This window comes from Armigeres subalbatus, chromosome 2, assembly GCF_024139115.2.
Source record: "Armigeres subalbatus isolate Guangzhou_Male chromosome 2, GZ_Asu_2, whole genome shotgun sequence".
NCBI lineage: Eukaryota > Metazoa > Arthropoda > Insecta > Diptera > Culicidae > Armigeres > Armigeres subalbatus.
In genome coordinates, this window is record NC_085140.1 from 22,606,681 (window position 1) to 22,625,742 (window position 19,062).

Here is a 19,062-nt window from a genome sequence, read left to right on the forward strand (position 1 = left end):
TATGCAGTCGACCGGGAAGATGGGCGCAATGGGTTCCGGAGGAAGAGGGGATGTTATTAATTTTCTCGATTCTTTGATCGCTACTGCCGCACATGATCGAGGTTGACCGACCGATCATAACCGGCTCCACTAGGTGCAGAATTCCAGCCTTATGTCCTAGAGGTGCATGGTGCGGGAGATCCTAGTTTTGCGTGATATGTCAATCGATCGACAAAGGGGAGAGTCAAGAGTGGAAGGAATCTTCTCTGCATTTCTGCCAGAGCTTCGATGGGCTATTTGTAACAGCATGCATAAGCATGAGCATGGCTATCCAACATAGGTACCTAGTGTTAACGATGAACCATTAATAATCATAAAGAAGCTGCACATGGTAAAGCAAATAAGGAGAGGAGTTCCCGAATAAAAGACAAGAAAGGCGATAATTATTCGTGTAGCCTCCTGGACAGTAAATGGTCAGAGCAGGAAAGGAGAGTTCTCCAAGGCAGCTGGCTAGTGGGTTCGGCATTGCGTTCATTGACGCATACGCTGGAGTTTCTCATCAGAAACGTTTACCATGCAGTCAGAGATTATTATTTGCAACAATTCGCAATTTCTTGATATATTTTTTATGCCGAGTTTATCTGCAAATGATGAAAGCCTCGACGGACCACATTTTTCGTCATTTGAACCAGTTTCGCACATAAACATATTTCGTCGCATAAATTTCAAGGTGAGCCAATAAAAACCGTCTGTCTCAATGAGACATGTTTCTATCAGACTGGATCGATGCCGTTGGCCTGAATGCCGATCAAGACTGATGAAGGAAGCATTTTGCTGCGAGTTATTTTTTAGAATTGTTTTGTTTGGAAGCGAAGGGTTTCGCTTTATGTAGTCATTTGTTTTCATCTTGATATCAGGAATCCAGGGAAATTTCTGAATTATAGACAACTGTACTGGCTTGTTTTTAAAATCGTATATAACCTAACTATGTTTACTATGAACTATCCTCTTACACTTCCAACTGTAAAAGTAAATTTCCTGGTTTCCTTATTGACTCTTTTCGGTGGTGATTACCCATCTCCATATGTCCAATGCAAAGACAACTGCTTTCGTCGGCCATGGTCAAGTGCAACATGCACTTGCTTTACCGTAAAGCGAGGATAGCTTTAACACTTCCGGAAGTTATTCTTCAGATTTGTGTAACTGGATGGATTTGTAAGCATGAAAAAGTAATCCAAAAACCGATTGCTTTTCTGATAAAATTCGTATACAAAACGCATGATCAACTCGGTTCACGGTACTTGTACGATCATTCCATGCCGCTGCAGTTGTTTTTGAGCACTCAACGAGTGATACTTTATTATTTCTACATACAGGTGAAAGGAATCCCGGAATTCGGAGCCTTTTTACTTTCTACTTTAGTGGTTGCATCGATCTCCTTTATTGCATTTCAGCTTTTTTTTTTGGGAATTTTACTTGACCCTTTATCGAGAAAGCCTATATAATGCATTCGACCCGGCCCCCATCAGTTCAGTTTGTATCGAAAAGTCGTCGCAAAAATGAGTTTCGTGAAGGGAACTATCGCGCTAGTGCTCCTAGTTGTGGCCATTTCCAAGGTCGAATCCATCCGGACGGAGAACGGAAACCAGATCGTAACGCTGGGGACGTTTGCCGCCGCCGACGTAACGTGTCTGACGAAAAGAATCTACAGATTTCAACCGGACCCGCAGACGATCACCTTCATCAGTGTAAGATGATTCGTTCGTCTAGAATCCGTCCGTTCCTCATGCTTTACCGATCACTTGTTTTTCCAGACCACCAACATCAACTGGATACGAGTTTCCCGAATTAACCAGCATGCCAAGAGTGGCATTTCTGCGCCTATTACTGGCGGTGCTCTCGGGACCCCACAGGTAACGCTGACTATCGAGGATACGGCTAACAAAAACTATTTCCTAAACGATGTTTTAGTAGTGATGCGATGTGCTGCATAATTGAATCGTCTACGGTATAATTTAATTTAATTTATTTAAGGAAGTGTTTGCTTTAAAGTGTTGAAGTTGATAAAGTAGTTTATTCCCAATAAAAATGAAATATGTACCCCGTTTGTTTTCATCGGTTATTCAGTACAGGAAATCGTTTCGTTTCGTAACAGTATTCATTCAAAGAGACGCGATGAGCGTGTTTTTTGCTACATTAATAATCCTGGTGGACTGTGCTTTTACTGGAATTTGGCTTGTTTTACAATCTTTGTTTAGCTGTGGGAACGAATGCAGGTTTTGTTTTTGAATGTGTGTCAATTGGGGCAAGCAAAATGATGAACGGAGGTTGAGAGTGATTAACTATCAAAAACATTCTGAACCATACCGAAAATCGAATCCGTCTTTTTCGGACAGCCAATTTACTGCTTTTGTCCATAAGACAATTTGGAGTCCCTGTCACACTAATAAGGTTGTATATAACGGAACCATTCACTTTTGATTGACTGTATGTGAACTATCTGTATCACAAACATCCATGGGCGGCTTTAGGGTTTTTCTGTAGGAAGTGATTTCTTCATCGTAGTCCTAGGTTGGTATTTTATTAACTTTTTGGCAAATCAAAATCGCACCGAGAGGCTATATTTTCAATTATTTCCAAAACTAGTGACTTAAAATTGAACAAAACCAGCAACGACGGTGGCCGAATGCAGTTGGTTTTCATCATTTAGTTGTTTGTTAATAATTCATTTTAACGTACACGCTTCATGACCGTAAAATTTGTTATACAGAGATAATTCCGACCCCGTCTGCATGTTGCGGAACCAATTCTGATTACGTCAGCCATAAGATCCTATGCTTCAGTAGGACAAAAGCATCCTTCGAGGACAATGTTGCACATTTATTTCGAAACCGCATCACCCTGCTTGAATTATGTTAAATGCAATCGATGTTGAAATTTGGTATTCCGAATACTTGATTTCGAGCCAACAAGCGTCGAATGTATCAGCCTAATAAGTTTCGCCTGGAAACCATGATCAGACATTATCTAGAACAGCTCATTTCTTTTTACTAAATCGTACACTACCTTGAAATCCATTTACAGACTGCGAGTATCTAAATTCCGCGATTGAGCAAGGATCATTTGCAGGCTGAACACTGATCCGTCGTTGATCGGCCCTCACGAAAACCTGCCTGGTATTTGCCGACGAAGGACACCTCAAGCGGTCTCAGTATTGAACAGATTACTCGATAGAATTTTGTTCGCCATGTTCGCCTCTGTAATCGGCACATTCTTATCTGTGTTCTTTCTTAGAGATTGGGCATGGGAGGCCATCCTCCCATTGTTTCTGAATAATGTGGTGGGGGGATTAATGCAGCTGCTCACTTCCAAGTTTAAGAAGTTCAACTGGGACCTCTTCCTTTCCATCAGCTTTATTGTTTCGCAGTTCATTTTGAGCCAACTTAACCTCATCCAGCCCTGCTGGTTCCACAGCTTGATCGTCGTTATTATGCTGTGGTCATAATATTGCTGTCAGGAATTTTCTCTCGGTCATTGCACATGGTGGACACCGGCATAGTATTATGCCGCGCACCATTGATTAGTATCGTAAAATCTCCGCATATCGTGTTGATCCATGTTTTCGTGCGAGTCAGATGTCATTTTCTCTTTATGTTGCCAAGATGAGTATCATCTTTTTTAAGATTTAGCTAAATCGTTGAATTTCTCATTCTAACCCACATTTTGGCTAAATGACATATTCAGCCTAATGGTTTGCTCGGCCAAATAACAAACAGTATTTCCCGTCGTTTGGCCAAAAGTGATTAAGTGGAAAGCCATTCGTTCGAACGCCACTGGGTCGTTTAACACGTTAAGCCGAGAGTCATCTAGAAACTGGTTTGATCGAAAATGTCAGGAAGGCGACATACGACCGAAACGACATGTGGCCGAAAAAGGCCAACAGTGATAATTTATCCAAAATGGCATTCGTCTAACAGCTCATTCAGCTGAAATGCCGTTAGGCCGAAACAGTCATTTGGCCGAATTGGTCATTTGGCGGAAATGCCGTTATAGCAAAATGATCGTTTGGCCTTTTGCTGAAAATATTCGTTCTGCCAAACGACCATTTCGGCCATACGGCATTTTTGATAAAATGGCCTATACGGCCAAACGACTTTTGGCCAAACTTTATTTTCGGTCATATGTTCATTTCAGCCAAACGAAACTTTCAGCCAAGTGGGTTTCGGCATTATGGTTTGCTCGGTCTAATGACATATTCGGCCTTGTTGCTTTCCGTCAAATGACTTTCGACCAAATAACTTTTAACAATTTTTTCGATTTCAGCAGGAAACTCTTCGGAATTTTAATGGAAAATTCTTCGGAATTTCCACAAGAAATTGTTTGAGAAATTCTTGGACACTCCTGAAAGCTCACGCAGTGCCTTGAGGAAACCGGCACAATCGCCCGACGAAAACTGTATAAAATATTTTGATGCAATAAGAATTTAAGTCTTATGCGAGAAAATTTCATTTGACTGCTATCGACGCCAAAGTCAGTCACTCGATAATTTGCCGCTGAAACGTTATAGACGCCAAATTTGTTGCATCGTCTCCCTCCGACGCGCGCTTTTGATCTAGATCTAGTAAGGGTATGACGAAAAAGCGATTTTTGATAACTAAATCTGGAGATATGTACATTTTAATTTCTGGTATATATAACAACGGTCATTTCGTTGCCAGAAAAAGTGGTACATGTGCAGTTCCACCCACTAAAATCAGGTTATTTAAAAGAAAAGTTTGGCAATATGGGAATTTCCGCAACATATTCTTACACTATTTTGATTTTCAAGATTGTTAGCTGCCGTTTTACTGCCTAGGATTTTTAGTTTCTGTCTTCAGGGATTCCGTAAGGAATCGTCTAGGGATTCCGAAGGGAATTCTTCAGGGATTCCAAATTCTTCAGGGGTTCCGAAGGGAATTCTTCAGGGATTCCGGATGGAATCCTTCAGTATCTAGTGGAAGAACTTCATGAGGATATGCTTATGGATCTCCAGAACCCAAGGGAGATTTGCTGGAGGAACTCATGGAGGATTTGTTTTAGGAACTACAGAAGAACTTGGTGGAGGAATTAAAGGAGGTTTTGCTGGAGGAGCTCCAAGAGGATTTGATGGAAGAACTTTAGAATGATATGCTTGAGGTACGATTTGGTGAAGCAACTCCAGAAGGATTTACTGGAAGAATTTCAGAACTCCTGGAGGGTTCCCAAGTAACCAAAAGTTCCTTTAAGAGGACGTTTTTCGCTTAAGCAGCTCTTCTTCTTCTTCTTCTTCTTATTGGCATTACATCCCCACACTGGGACAGAGCCGCCTCGCAGCTTAGTGTTCATTGAGCACTTCCACAGTTATTAACTGCGAGGTTTCTAAGCCAAGTTACCATTTTTGCATTTGTATATCATGAGGCTAACACGATGATACTTTTATGCCCAGGGAAGTCGAGACAATTTCCAACCCGAAAGTTGCCTAGACCGGCGCCGGGAATCGAACCCAGCCACCCTCAGCATGGTCTTGCTTTGTAGCCGCGCGTCTTACCGCACGGCTAAGGAGGGCCCAGCTTAAGCAGCTCAGTGAAGGTGATTAAGCGAAAAACGTACTCTTAAAGGAACTTTTGGTTGCTTGGGTTTGCTGGAGAAACTTCTAGAAAAACTGCTGGAGCAACTGCAGAAGGATTTGCTGGAGAAAATCCAGGAGCATTTTATGAACGAACTGCAGGAGGATTTGATTAGACCTGTGCGCCGGTCATATCATCGGCGGCGGCGGCGTGGTGGTCACTTTTACCCCGGCGGCGGCGGCGTCACGGCGGCGCGCCGTTGACTTTTATCGGCGGCGGCGGCGGCGGCGTGAACCGGCGTGGATGAAAAAATCAATGGTTGAAAAATCAATTTTACCGCAGATTTTTGGATTGATTCACACGGTAGGAATCGGCCGTATAAATACCGACTACAGTGGATTAAAATTGCAATATTCTGCGTTTGCCGATCATCAAACAGCACATTCAAAATAGTCAATTGCCGGCGATACTAATCAATACCTGATTTCAAAATGTTATTTGAATTACCACTATTTTGTTACTCTTTGATTTTGATTAATCAAATTTTAACAATAAATCCTGCTTTACTTTTTCGTGACCCCTAAGTGAAGAATTAGATTTCGGTGTCATAGAGCAAATTGGTAATAACTTTTTTCAAAAGTTATTTCAAATTTAGGATTTAGATGCACTTCAGTCGTTTTGATCTCAAAATAACTAAGTTTCCGAAAAAATCTACTATTTTCCTGAAATCTGAAAGAATTTCTGGAGGAAACTATATTTTTTTTTATTCTTACAGGCATTTCTCAGTAAATTTCATTAGGAATTCCTTCGTAAAATCCTATGACAATGTCTGCAGAATTTTTCTATTTTAGAAAGAATAATCCATTCAGGAAAACAGGAAATGGTTGAAACCAAATGTGCTGGATGCACATAACCAATTTACTCAAGGACTGTGTCCGAATACGTTTCGTCTTTGACTCATCAGTACAGAGCAGTGCAACATGCACCGCTCAGTAGACGTAATGTCTAACAGAGCTTAGTACTTAACTGTAGTACTCATTCGCTCAAGTAAACGACTGCGCCGAAGAGTGTCGTAGCTATAAGCTCCACCTTCGTTGTGATGCGCTATGTCGTTCTGATGAGATCATAACAAGATCGAAACTTGAGGCGGCTTTCTGGCCTACCACAGATTGTGGAAAACAGGAAATGGTTGAAACCAAATGTGCTGGATGCACATAACCAATTTACTCAAGGACTGTGTCCGAATACAGTGGCGTAGCCAGAAAAATGGTCTGGGGGTTTCGAACATTTTTTCGAAAAGAAAATTTATTCTAAAAATTTTGTTTCTGGGGGGGGTTTTATGCCCAAAACCACCCCCGTGGCTACGCCACTGTCCGAATACGTTTCGTCTTTGACTCATCAGTACAGTGGTAGGCCAGAAAGCCGCCTCAAGTTTCGATCTTGTTATGATCTCATCAGAACGACATAGCGCGTCGCAACGAAGGTGGAGCTTATAGCTACGACACTCTTCTGCGCAGTCGTTTACTTGAGCGAATGAGTACTACAGTTAAGTACTAAGCTCTGTTAGACATTACGTCTACTGAGCGGTGCACGTTGCACTGCTCTGTACTGATGAGTCAAAGACGAAACGTATTCGGACACAGTCCTTGAGAATCCATTCAGGTTCTCTTTGGGAAATTCCTTTAGTTAAAGATAAAATATATTAATTCGGAAATTTATTAAAGAATGAACTATTTTCTGATGGAATTCCTAAGAGAATTTTCTAAAGGACTTTCCGAGAAAATCCCTGAAGTAGTGTTGGAAAGTGTAGTAGGAACCTGTTAAGAAAATTTTGAGCAAATCCCCACAGACATTTCGAAGGAATTCCTAACAGTATTTCCAAAATGCATCAGCGGCTGCTTCCGCATCTTCCTCGATTGCACACCCCAGAGCCGACGACAAGTTCCAGGTTCTCTGCAAGTTCTTTTGCTGGTCTCTCTTCCTGCATACGCACTACATGTCCAACCTACTGTAATCTGCCTTATTTTATCAACCTGCCTATGTCTGCATTTTGGTATACTTGGTTTAACTCGTGGTTCATTCATTCGACTGCTCCATTTACCATTTTCCACCACGCTGCCAAGTATTGAGCACAGTATTTTCAACTCAAACACTTTGAGAATTTGATAATCTGCATCTTTTAACGTCCATGATTCATGGCCGTACAGGACGACTGGACGAATCAACGATGTGTACAAAGCTAGTTTTGTCAGTGTCTGTAGGTAGCTTCATGAAGTTACAAAAGAATTTTCTGGAGGAATTTTTAAAGGATTACCCTGAGAAATTCTATATTAAATTGCTTAAAGTAGTTTTGGAAGAATTCCTATGGGAATTTCAGGAACAATGATTGTCAAGGAACTCCGAAGGAATATCAAATTTATTTTCAAAAAAAATTCCAAAGCAAAATTCCGAAGCTGACAGAAATTTGTGAAGGAATCCGTTAATAAATTTCTGAAGGAGTTTTTAGAGATTTTTTTTGGAATTTTGAAACAATTTCCTAAGAAACTCCTAAAACATTCTCTGTAGATATTTCAAAAAGAAGGATTTTCAGAAGGTATATCCGAATTTCTGAACGAAGTCTTGACGGAATGTCCAAAGGAATTTTCGGAGATATCCAAGACTGTCAGAAGATTCTTCAGGAGTGACTTTGAAAAAAAAAAACCTTCAGGGAATTCTACGAATATTCCTTCAGGAACTTGTTCAGGAATTCTTGAGGAAATTTCGTCCTAGAACTTTTCAAGGAATTCCAAAAGAGTTCTTAGAAGAATTTCTTGAGGAATTTTCGGGAAAACACCTTAACGATTTTCCCAAGGTTTTCTTAAGCAAATTTCTGAAGGAACTTTTTCCGAACTAATTCCTGAGAGAAATTTCAGTATATAGCTGAGAGAATTTTCGAAAGACTTTCTGGAATTCGTTTTCGGAGGAGTTTTTGTAGAACTCCTTGAGGTAATATCCGAGGGAATTCCTGGACGAATCTCCATAGGATTTTTTTTAAGAATTACAAAAAAAATCCTGGAAAAATCTAGGGATTACTTCAGAAATACCAGTAGGCATTTCCACTGAAATTGTATTAGAAATTTCTTCATAAATTCCTTTGAGAATTCCTCCGGAAATTCCTTCAAATATTCCCTCAGAAATTCCTTTAGGGGTTGTCCATAAACCACGTAGACTCTTGAGGGGGAGGGGGTTCAAAAAAGTCTACGTCAGTCTACGAAGGGGGGCAGGGGTATACGAAAAGTCTACGTAGAATATTTCTATTTTTTTTCGGAAAACTTCATACAGCAGCCTCGTGCGAAGTTCACTTGTTTGATTTTTTTTCGATTTTTCCGTTTTTTTTGCAAGATTTTACCGAAATAATCTCTCGAATCTCTTATGGATTTCACTGAAGTAATAGTCTGAACTACGGCTTAAGAATATCATGATTTCAACAGCAAATTCTTCTGTGTTGAGCATTCTCCAAAATATTCTATACAAAATTCCGAAAATATTTCAAAATTTCCACTTGGATTACATTGATTACATTGTAGATTCTACTAAAATATCATTTGATTGTCGGCAGGAATTTCCAAAAGACATTCTTTGGAGCTTGTAAGGGGAATTCTCCGAAATTTCCGTGAGAATTTCTTCAGAATTTCCACTAAAGATTTTCTGGTCGCCAGTACCCAGGAAATTTTTCTTGTTTTCGGAAATTCTTGGAATTTTCGCGTGGAGTTCTTTGGAAATGCATATAAGCGAAATTCTTCGAAATTTAACGGCAATTTCTTCGGCAGTTCTAATACAAATTATTTGGAATTATCGATGGAAAAGAAATTGTTGAAAACTTCCTCGAGAAATTATTTGAATTTCCCACCAAAAACTCTTTGAGTTTCCACAAAAAAATATTACAATTCTTGTAAGAAAGCATTTGTAATTTTCATGAAAATTTATTCTATTTTTTACGATAAATTCACCACAAATTCAACTGAAATCCTTTATAATTTCCACCGAAAGTTATCTGGAAAACTCTTTGGAATGTCCATAGGATTTTTTTAAAATTTCTTCAGGAAATCGCTCCTACTTTGCAAGAGAAATGTCAAAATATCGTAGGAAACCTTTAGCATGGTTTCAACGGGAAATAATTCAAAATTTTCACGGAAAATTACTCGACATTTTAACAGGAAAACTTTTGGAATTTAGAAAAAATTCTTGAGATTTCAACGGAATGGAATTTTCGAGAAAAATATCGGAATTATCACGGAGAGTTCTTTGGCGTATTACCTGGAAACTTTGAAGGTTATCAATCGGGAATTTCTACGGAATTTCAACGACAAACTTTTTGGAATGTAGACTTGATGTTCTCGGAATTTCAACTCGAAATTTTTCGAAATTCTGAAAATTCTTGGGTTTTCTACAAATTTGAACCGGCATGAAGAATTATAATTCAGATGCGTGACAGATTTTAAGCATATGCAAGTGCCGGTGGCGGTGGCGCACACCTCTAGGAGGAATCAAATCCAACAGAAATTAAGTAAATAGGCTTCGAGATTTTGTTTCAGGAGCTATGGACAGAGAATTTAATTTGATTTCGTTTTGAATTTTTTTGATATTGAGTTGGATTTTGTTCAGTTTGATTTTGTTAGGCTGAAAAATTTGAAGTTTACTGTAGTGTTTACAATGGATTTGTATATCTGAATTGCTGAAAACGTGGTTGATTTCCAACTTTTTTCCAATCACATATGACATTTTGTTAAATTTGAAAAAGTCTACGTAGACTTCAAGGGGGTGGGGGAGGGGTTTTGGAAAAGTCTACTAGGATGAAAGGGGTGGTGGGTTTGAAAATATGAAAATTTGGCCTACGTTGTTTGTGGGAAGTTGTTTAGAAATACTTTCAAAATCTCTTAGAGAAGTTCAAGCGGGAATTATTTTCGAAAATTCATCCAGTCTCTCTTGTAAAAATGCCTTCAAAAATTCCTGCACAAAACCCTCCAGGAATTTCTTCAAAACCTTCTCCAAAAATTCATTTGAGAGCTCCTCAAAAAAATTTCCTTGAATAATCTAAAAAAAACTCCACCAATAATTCCTTTGGATATTGCATCAGGGATTTCTTTATAAGTTTCTTTCAGGATATCCATTGAAAATTAATTAGATAATGAAACAGTTTTCGGTTGCTAATTGAATTTTTGAAAAAATAAAACAAATAAATTAAAAAACTAACACTGAAAAAATCTGAAGATATTACTGAAAGAATTTCGTAAAGAACCCATGAAGGCATTTTCGATGGAATTCCTGCAGGAAGTTCTGGAAGAATTTTAGGAGAATATTTTAAAGGAATTGCTGGAAGAAGTTCTGAAGAAATTTCTTAGGAAAATTAGGAAGAAATCCCTTTATAAATTAATTTATTTGAGGAATTCATAGAATAATTACCGAAGAAATTCATGAGGAGGTATTCCTTTAAAAAATTTAAGAGTTACTAAACAGTTTTTGAAGAAACTCCAAATGGAATTTCTTGAGAAATTTATTAAGAAATATCCGGAGGAATCGCTAAAGAAACTTCCGAAGGAATTCCTTAACGATTCTTCTAAGGAATTCTTAACAACAATTTCGTAGAAATTAATGAATAATTTTTTGTATGCATTCCATAAGGAATTTCCTGAAGAAATTCGTGAAGGATTTTCTGGAGAAATCCGTAATGGAATTTTTGAAAGAATTTTCGGAGAAATTTTGTAACACATTTCTGGAAGAATACATAAAGTTATTTTCTAAAGTTTTTTATTATAACTTTTCGGAGGAATACCTGGAGGAATGTACTAGGAAATATACCAAGTGGTTTTGGCGCTTTGAGGATGTATTCAAACCTTCACAAAAGCTTATGTGCCACAACAAACATAATTTGCGAGTCACCTACAGGCAGTGTTGTCTTACACTCTGTGCAAGAAATTCTGCTCTTTGATTTTACTCCATCTAAACGATGGACATTTAGAAAATTCAAATAGCCTTCTATTAGTTGCACTTACTTAGTTAAGATTGTAAAATCGTTTGGATGGAGTAAAATCGAAGAGCAGATTTTTTTTGCACAGAGTATAAGACAACACTGCCTACAGATTTAGGTGCCCGACTGAATGAGGCTTTGTCATAGATGAATTCCAAAGTCCATTTCAACATTTTTTGTATTATTCTACTTAGGGTCGATTTCTTCACCTCCGCTTAGGCCTTAAACCTTGTTTAAGCGTATGGGTAAGCACCGCTGAAGAGTTAAGCGGAGGTGAAGAAATTGGCCATTAGTAGATTAAATCTACTAGATACAGCCTAATTCAAATTCACAACTATACGACCAACCAATTCATTATCCAATGTTTATCACCACACTGTCTTAGAGGCACCATCACTTGAGGTAGATTTGAAATTGAATTCTGACGAGTTCTACCTCAACAACATTCTAACAACTAACTAACAACAACAATCATAACACGAGTTTAGTACTATTCCAATCAATTCCACCACCATTTGTCTTACAAATACGTATTTCGTTCCTGTAAGGCCATCTTCAGTGTCTCTTATTTTACTCGACTCGACTCAAGTTAATTAATTTTTTTATTGCGATTAGTCATCGGCGTGGCAAAATTATGATCGGCGGCGCGCCGGCCCAAAATCGCCGGCGGCGGCGGCGTGAGTAAAACCACCGGCGGCGGCGGCGCGGCGTAGGAATTCCAGGAGGATTTGGTGGATGAACTTTAACAGGGTATGCTGAAGGAACTCCAAAAGGATCTGGTGGAAGAACTTTATGAGGATATGCTTATGGATCTCCAGAAGGATTTGATGGAGGAACTCCAGGGAGGGTTGCTGGTGGAACGCCAAGAAGATTTGGTTCAGGAACTACAGAATAATTTGGTGGAGGAATTCCAGTAAGTTTTGCTAGAAGAGCTCCAAGAGGATTTGATGGAAGAACTTTTATGCTGCAAGGACGAAGGAAGGTGAAGGTGAAGGAACTCCAGGAGGGCTTATTGGAAGCATTCTAGGAGAATTCGCTGGAGGAATTTCAGGAGGATTTAGGTGTGGAACACCAGGAGGATTTGTTGGAGAAACTTCTGTCAAATTTTCTGGAAGAACTTCAGGGAGATTTGCTGGAGCAACTCCAGGGGGATTTTGTGAACGAACTTATGGAGAAATTGATTGAGGGACTCCAGAAGGATTTGATGGAAGAACTCCAAGAGGATTTGATGGAAGAACTCCAAGAGGATTTGGTGGAGGTACACCACAAGGATATACTCGAGGAACTCCAGGAGGATTTAAATATAGATCTCTAGAAGGATTTGCTGAAAGATCTCTAGGAAAATTTGCTGAAAGAACTTCAGGAGGATGTACTGAAGGAAGTCTAGGAGGGTTTTGTTGTGGAACTCCAGAAGAATTTGATGAAAGAACTTCAGAAGATTTGGAAGAACTTCAGGAAGAGATTAAGAAAATTATTTATGCGCGTTCAAGTTCTTATGCGCGTTCAAGTTCTTTCAAATCGTACTCTTGAAAATATATTGAAAAAAAAAAAAAGAACGTGGTTTACAAGATGGCTGATTTGTGGCTTTGTTGTTTAATCACCTTAAGAATCGTCGGTGACTACGGCGCGGCGCAAATTGCCTACATTTATATTGCATTCAAGTAACGGGTGCCCCAATTTTGTAAAAAATCATCTCATGTCTTAGCAGAAGCGGTAATAGTAATTTTTAGACTATCATAACTTGCAATTGTTTTACTAACAGAAAAACTAAAAGAAAAACCCAGATTGATCCACCTAGCAGTGATTGTGCCTTTCTCGTGCATTGTTAAACAGCCCAATCAAACAATCAAATGCATTATCGGGAAATTCATCGAAATTCTGAATAATTTGTTATATTGATTTTAAAATCACTAAGTATTAGTAGCGTGCGCGTTTTATGCGACTTTTTTACTATACCAGAAAGCTGCAGAAACGTTACATGGCGTTATGCGTCGTAAGTTGCATGCAATCAAAGCTTGCGTTGCAATTGTTGTACTAAAGTCGTGTACAAAATCGAATACAAGAGCTTGCATGGGTTGATACTTCAAGGCATTCTATGGCATGCTATATCTTAATTACTATGTTTCATAACTATCTTAATATTTAGATTTTTTTGGAATGCGCAATCGTTATGAAATTCAATAGTGATCAACTAGGGTTTGTACCCCGTCGAATGCAACTTGTTGCGAGAAAATCGGTTAAGAATTACTATATGAAAAAGTGGCTAATGTTTTTCGGTTTTCGTACACATACACACGGACAGACAGACATTTGTTCAGCTTGACGAGCTGAGTCGATTGGTATATAACATCATGGGTCTCCGAGACTTCTATGAAAAGTTCGATTTTGGAGTGAAATGATAGCCTTTCGGTACAACTTTGTTGTACGAGAAAGGCAAAAAGAAAAACCTACCTGATTCACCGAGTAGTGATATTGCCTTTTTTGCATTTAGCCAAGATACCAACCTTATGTGGTGCTAATATGGTTCGATGTAGGATTTTCTTCATAACTTTTAAACGCAACGGTCGATCGTTATCAATTTCAATAGTGATCAACTAGGCTTTGCCCCCTGTCGAATGAAACTTGTTGCGAGAAAATCGGTTAAGGATTACTATATGAAAAGTTGTCTAATGTTTTCGTAGCTTTTGTGCACACACATACACACACATACACACACACATTAGGGTGGCTCAAATTAGTATGGAAAAAACTTTTTTCAATTTTTTTGATTCTTATTCGGTTCTATTTGATGCCCTGATGCTCTGGACAAAATTTCAGCCAAATCGGTCAATGTTTGGGGGGTCCGCGACGTTAGGCATAAGTACGTTAGGCATAAAGACGTTAGGCATAAGTACGTTAGGCATAATGGACGTTAGGCATAACGGACGTTAGGCATAATGTACGTTAGGCATAATGGACGTTTGGCATAATTCTGCCTTCTTTATGTCATGGGCTGTTCTTTGGGTCATTTTATGCCTAACGTCCATTATGCCTAACGTACATTATGCCTAACGTACATTATGCCTAACGTCCGTTATGCCTAACGTCCATTATGCTTAACGTACTTATGCCTAACGTCTTTATGCCTAACATACTTATGCCTAACGGGGTATACCCATGTCTGGGCGGTGCTAAACTCGTTGGAAGTTTATATGCAAAAACGTATGCAGAAACATCCAAAAACAGTAAATTGCAGCTGCACTACACAACTTACGATGAAGAACTATGATATTCATTCAGATTTTGAAGAATTTAATACAGAATGTTATGCAGAAAACCGCGAGAAGATTAGAGTTTGCCCGGCTAAGTTATTAGCATTTCTCTGAAGTGGGATTTGAGCAAATTTCGTTTCTTTTACCTTTGAAAAGAAATAAATTCACCCCTACAACACTCCAGTAAAATGCTAATATCTTTGCGTAATAAACTCTAATCTTCTCGCGGTTTTCAGCATAACATTCTGTATTTAATTCTACAAGAACTGAATGTGTATCATGGTTCTTGATTGTAAATTGTGCCTTTCAGCTGCAAATCACTGTTTTTGGATGTTTCTCCATACGTAACAGACACAGAAACGGGGGAGACAGTCTCCAGGGGATGAGCTCCCTGGGGGCCGCTCCAAAACGCGGAGGGTTACTACCCCGAACAAGGGTAGTGGGGCTGGGAAGCTAAACCCCGGTCAGGTACCTCCAAAACCGGGGGAGGAAGGACCTGGAACGGTCCGTCCACTCAGGAAAGACGGTGATAAGGGGTTACGGCAGGCTGAAAGTTCTCAGCCGCACCAGACCAGGGAAATAGAGGGGGGTGACGCCTCCTGGACCCTGGTCAAGAACAAGAGGAAACCGAAGACGTCAAGGGCCGAAAAGAAGGCCCAGGGGAATGAGGGTAGCAAGAAGTCTAGGGTAGGCGCCAATCGCTCCAGGGGCGATGCCCTAGTCATCACGGCGGACGAGGCTAAGTACTCGGATGTTTTGAAGGCGATGTGGAGTGACGTCAAGCTCGGTGAACTCGGCGCCGACGTACGTCGAATAAGACGTACCCGGATGGGCGAGATGATACTCGAGCGTCGGGGCGTCTCGCAAAAGGGCGCCGCCTACAAGAAGTTGGCGGAGGAGGTCCTAGGCGAGGCGGTCAAGGTGAGGGCACTCACGACGGAGGTGAATCTAAGGGTTAAAGACCTGGACGAGATCACTGAAGTCGAAGAGCTCGTCACGGCACTGCGGCGACAGTGTGAAGTGGAGACGACCACCGCAGCCGTTCGGCTACGGAAAGGTCCGGCAGGGACGCAGGTAGCATTGGTTCGGCTATCTGCAGCGGACGCCTCCAAGGTAGTCAAGTTAGGGAGCGTCAAGGTGGGATGGTCGGTATGCCCTGTGCGCATATACGAGCAACCCGAAGTTTGCTTCAAGTGCCTGGAACCGGGGCACAAGCAATGGGACTGCAAAGGCCCTGACAGAAGCAATCTCTGCCGACGCTGCGGATTGGAGGGACATAAGGCACAATGCTGCACGAACCCTCCCAATTGTTTGATTTGTTCCAGCAAAGCTTTGAACAGCAAGCACCCCATGGGGGGTTCGATGTGCCCGGCGTTTAAGCGTGCTGCAAAATCAAAGTGCAGGTAACGCAGCTGGCTTGCTCGGCCTCGCCCGAGTGTTTGGTGTGCGCAGGTTTAGAGGAAACGGCGGAACACGTGTTGTTCGTGTGCTCACGTTTTCGCGCAATGCGTGACCACATGCTTGCCACGTGTGGTCTGGACACTACCCCGGACAACCTAGTTCGGAGGATGTGTAAAGACGAAGTTGGCTGGAACGCCGTTTTATCGGCTGTCGCCCAAATCGTCTCGGAGCTACACAGAAGGTGGCGCGTGGACTCAAGGATGGCTAGTTCAGGCGCAAATAAGAGGTGGTCCAAGGGATCGGAGTCGGCTTCATGGGTCATTTTTTTTTTTCCTCGTTTGTCGGGTGAAGATCACTGCGTCCAGATTTTAGGACTATTGTGATATACCCTTTTACTGTGAAATACGCAAGTTATCTCAGTAACATGTTTGTCACTGAGATACCTTGGTATCGACTGAACTCAAGACCATCTATTATTGATGAATAGAGATCCTGAGTTACAGTATGTGACTCCCCCATTCTGGCGAGACTAGCTTTATGAAGCCAACCACGTCCTTGGGGGATAAGATCCATATGTCAGCAGGCCCTAAAAGGGCTTGCTGAGAACTTTGAACCTACGTTGGGTGAGTGCACTGCAATAGCAGAGGATGTGTTCTGATGTTTCTCTCTCCTCGTCACAGAAGCGGCAATTTGAGGTTTGGATTGCTCCGATCTTTTGTAGATGGTATCTGCGGGGCAGTGTCCAGTTATTAGACCGGTGTAGATGTTGAGATCCCTTTTGTTGAGACCTAATAGTTGTTGGGTTTTCTTGGGGTTAATCGTTACGAGCCTTTTGGATTGGCTCGTATGGGAAAGTGCATTCCAGTTTGATGTGATTTGACTGACCATATATTTGTTCAGTTCCATTTTTACAGAGCAGTCTGAGATCCCGCAGAAGGGCTCAGGGCCAATGAACCTTTCATTAGATCCATTCCTGGCTAGCTCATCAGCAATCTCGTTTTCCTCTAGACCCGTATGTCCTGGGATCCAATATAGGTAGACTCGATTGCGTATGGATAAGTTTTTCAAAGCCAGAATGCATTCCCACACTAGCTTTGAGTTACAAGTGTAGTTATTAAGCGACTTAAGTGCCGCTTGGCTGTCAGAGAAAATACATATTTTTGCAAATCTATACTTTCTCCTCAGGCATAATAACACGCATTCTAATATTGCATATATTTCCGCCTGAAATACTGTGGGCCACTGTCCTAAGTGGACAGAAATTTTTGTTGTAGGGCCATAGATTCCGGATCCTGTCAGATTATTCATTTTCGAACCATCTGTGAAGAAATTTATAGAGCCTGTTGGAACGCTGGGTCCACCTCCTTCCCACTCCTGGCGGGAAGGAATGAACACATCGTAAGGTAAGTCATAATTGACTACCGTTTCCATCCAGTCACTACAAATTCCTATTGCGGGATTTATGGCAAATTCATTTAATATGCTGAGGTGACCCGTAAGGTCTCCCGACAGCAGTGTTTTGTTCTCTTTAACCTTAGAGCACTTTTTCCGCTTCCAGCTTTATGAATTGATCTAACCGGGGCAGGTGAAGCATTGCGTCTAGGGCCAAAGTGGGTGTACTACGAACTGCACCAGTGATGGCTATGCAAGCGGTGCGTTGGATTTTGTTGAGCTTAGCCCTTGCAGCAGCCTCATTAGTTTTAGGCCACCAGACAAGGGAAGCGTAAGTTGTCCTGGGACGGACAATGGTTTTATATATCCACATGATCATACTTGGTTTTAGGCCCCATCTTTTACCAAGGGTTTTTGAACAAACCCAAAGTGTATTGAGACCTTTCTGCACAACTGATTGGAGATGAGAGTTCCAATTAAGCTTTGCGTCGAGTATGACACCTAGATATTTTACTTCACTTGAATAAACTAATTGTGTTTGATTCAAGAAAAAGGGTTTTAAGTTGTACCTTTCTCCGTTTGGTGAAAGGGATAATGGAAGTTTTGTAGGATTTATGCCTAGTTGATACTTTTGACACCAGGAAAAAGTGTGATTTAGGAGCAGATTGCATTCTTTCCACGATAACACTTTCGAATTTGCCTCGTACAATAATGACAACGTCATCAGCATATCCAACCACTTCGAAGCCTCTTCTCTCTAAGCTGTCTAGAAGCTCATCCACCACCAGTGACCACAACAAAGGAGAAAGCACTCCGCCTTGCGGACACCCCTTGTTGCTTTAACAGTGATGTATGAACCGCTAAGCTCAGAGGAGATTTTCCGATTAGCTAGCATAGCATGTACCCAGGTAACAATGCATGGGTCGAATTTTCTCCTCAACATTGCTGACCCTATAGACGAATAAGAAGCGTTATCGAATGCGCCCTCAATATCAAGAAATGCTACAAGAGCAATTTCTTTTTGCATTAAGTGTTTTTCGATTTTTGAACTACCGTATGTAGTGCCGAGATCGTAGATTTTCCACTTTGATAAGCGAATTGGTTTTTGACAAAGGCATTGCTTTCATAAATTTGTGATTTATGTACTCGCATAGTACCTTTTCCATAATTTTGAGCATTACAGAGGATAAACTTATCGGCCTGAATGCTTTGGGGTTGGTTTTATCTCTCTTGCCTGCCTTCGGAATGAAGACAGCCCGGATTTGACGCCAATCGTTAGGTATGTGCCCCAAAATCAGACTCGCCTTAAAAATCTCAACCAAGGGTGGAACCAGTGTTTTCTCCTCTTTACGGATCCACGTTGGTAATATTCCATCCATGCCAGTAGACTTAAATGGCTCGAAAGATCTCACAGCCCTCTCAACCCTGGCCCGAGTGAAAGCTTCCT

The 19,062-nt window shown here is 40.8% G+C and overlaps 2 protein-coding genes across 11 annotated transcripts in view; both read left to right on the forward strand.

The window, feature by feature from the left end:
- Positions 1-19,062, forward strand: part of LOC134218211 (myocyte-specific enhancer factor 2) — a 289,827-nt gene that overhangs the window by 27,946 nt on the left and 242,819 nt on the right. The gene's annotated exons all lie outside the window — the stretch shown is intronic.
- Positions 1,476-2,048, forward strand: LOC134214132 (uncharacterized). Its single transcript, XM_062693556.1, has 2 exons — positions 1,476-1,727; positions 1,794-2,048. Exons 1-2 carry the CDS (start codon positions 1,539-1,541, stop codon positions 1,971-1,973), a joined length of 369 nt encoding a protein of 122 aa, XP_062549540.1. The 5' UTR covers positions 1,476-1,538; the 3' UTR covers positions 1,974-2,048.

Coding starts and splice junctions, on each gene's coding strand:
- LOC134214132 (XM_062693556.1), top strand. CDS start 1,539: ATGAGTTTCGTGAAGGGAACTATCGCGCTAGTGCTCCTAGTTGTGGCC. Junction 1,728..1,793: donor AGACGATCACCTTCATCAGT/GTAAGATGATTC, acceptor TTGTTTTTCCAG/ACCACCAACATCAACTGGAT.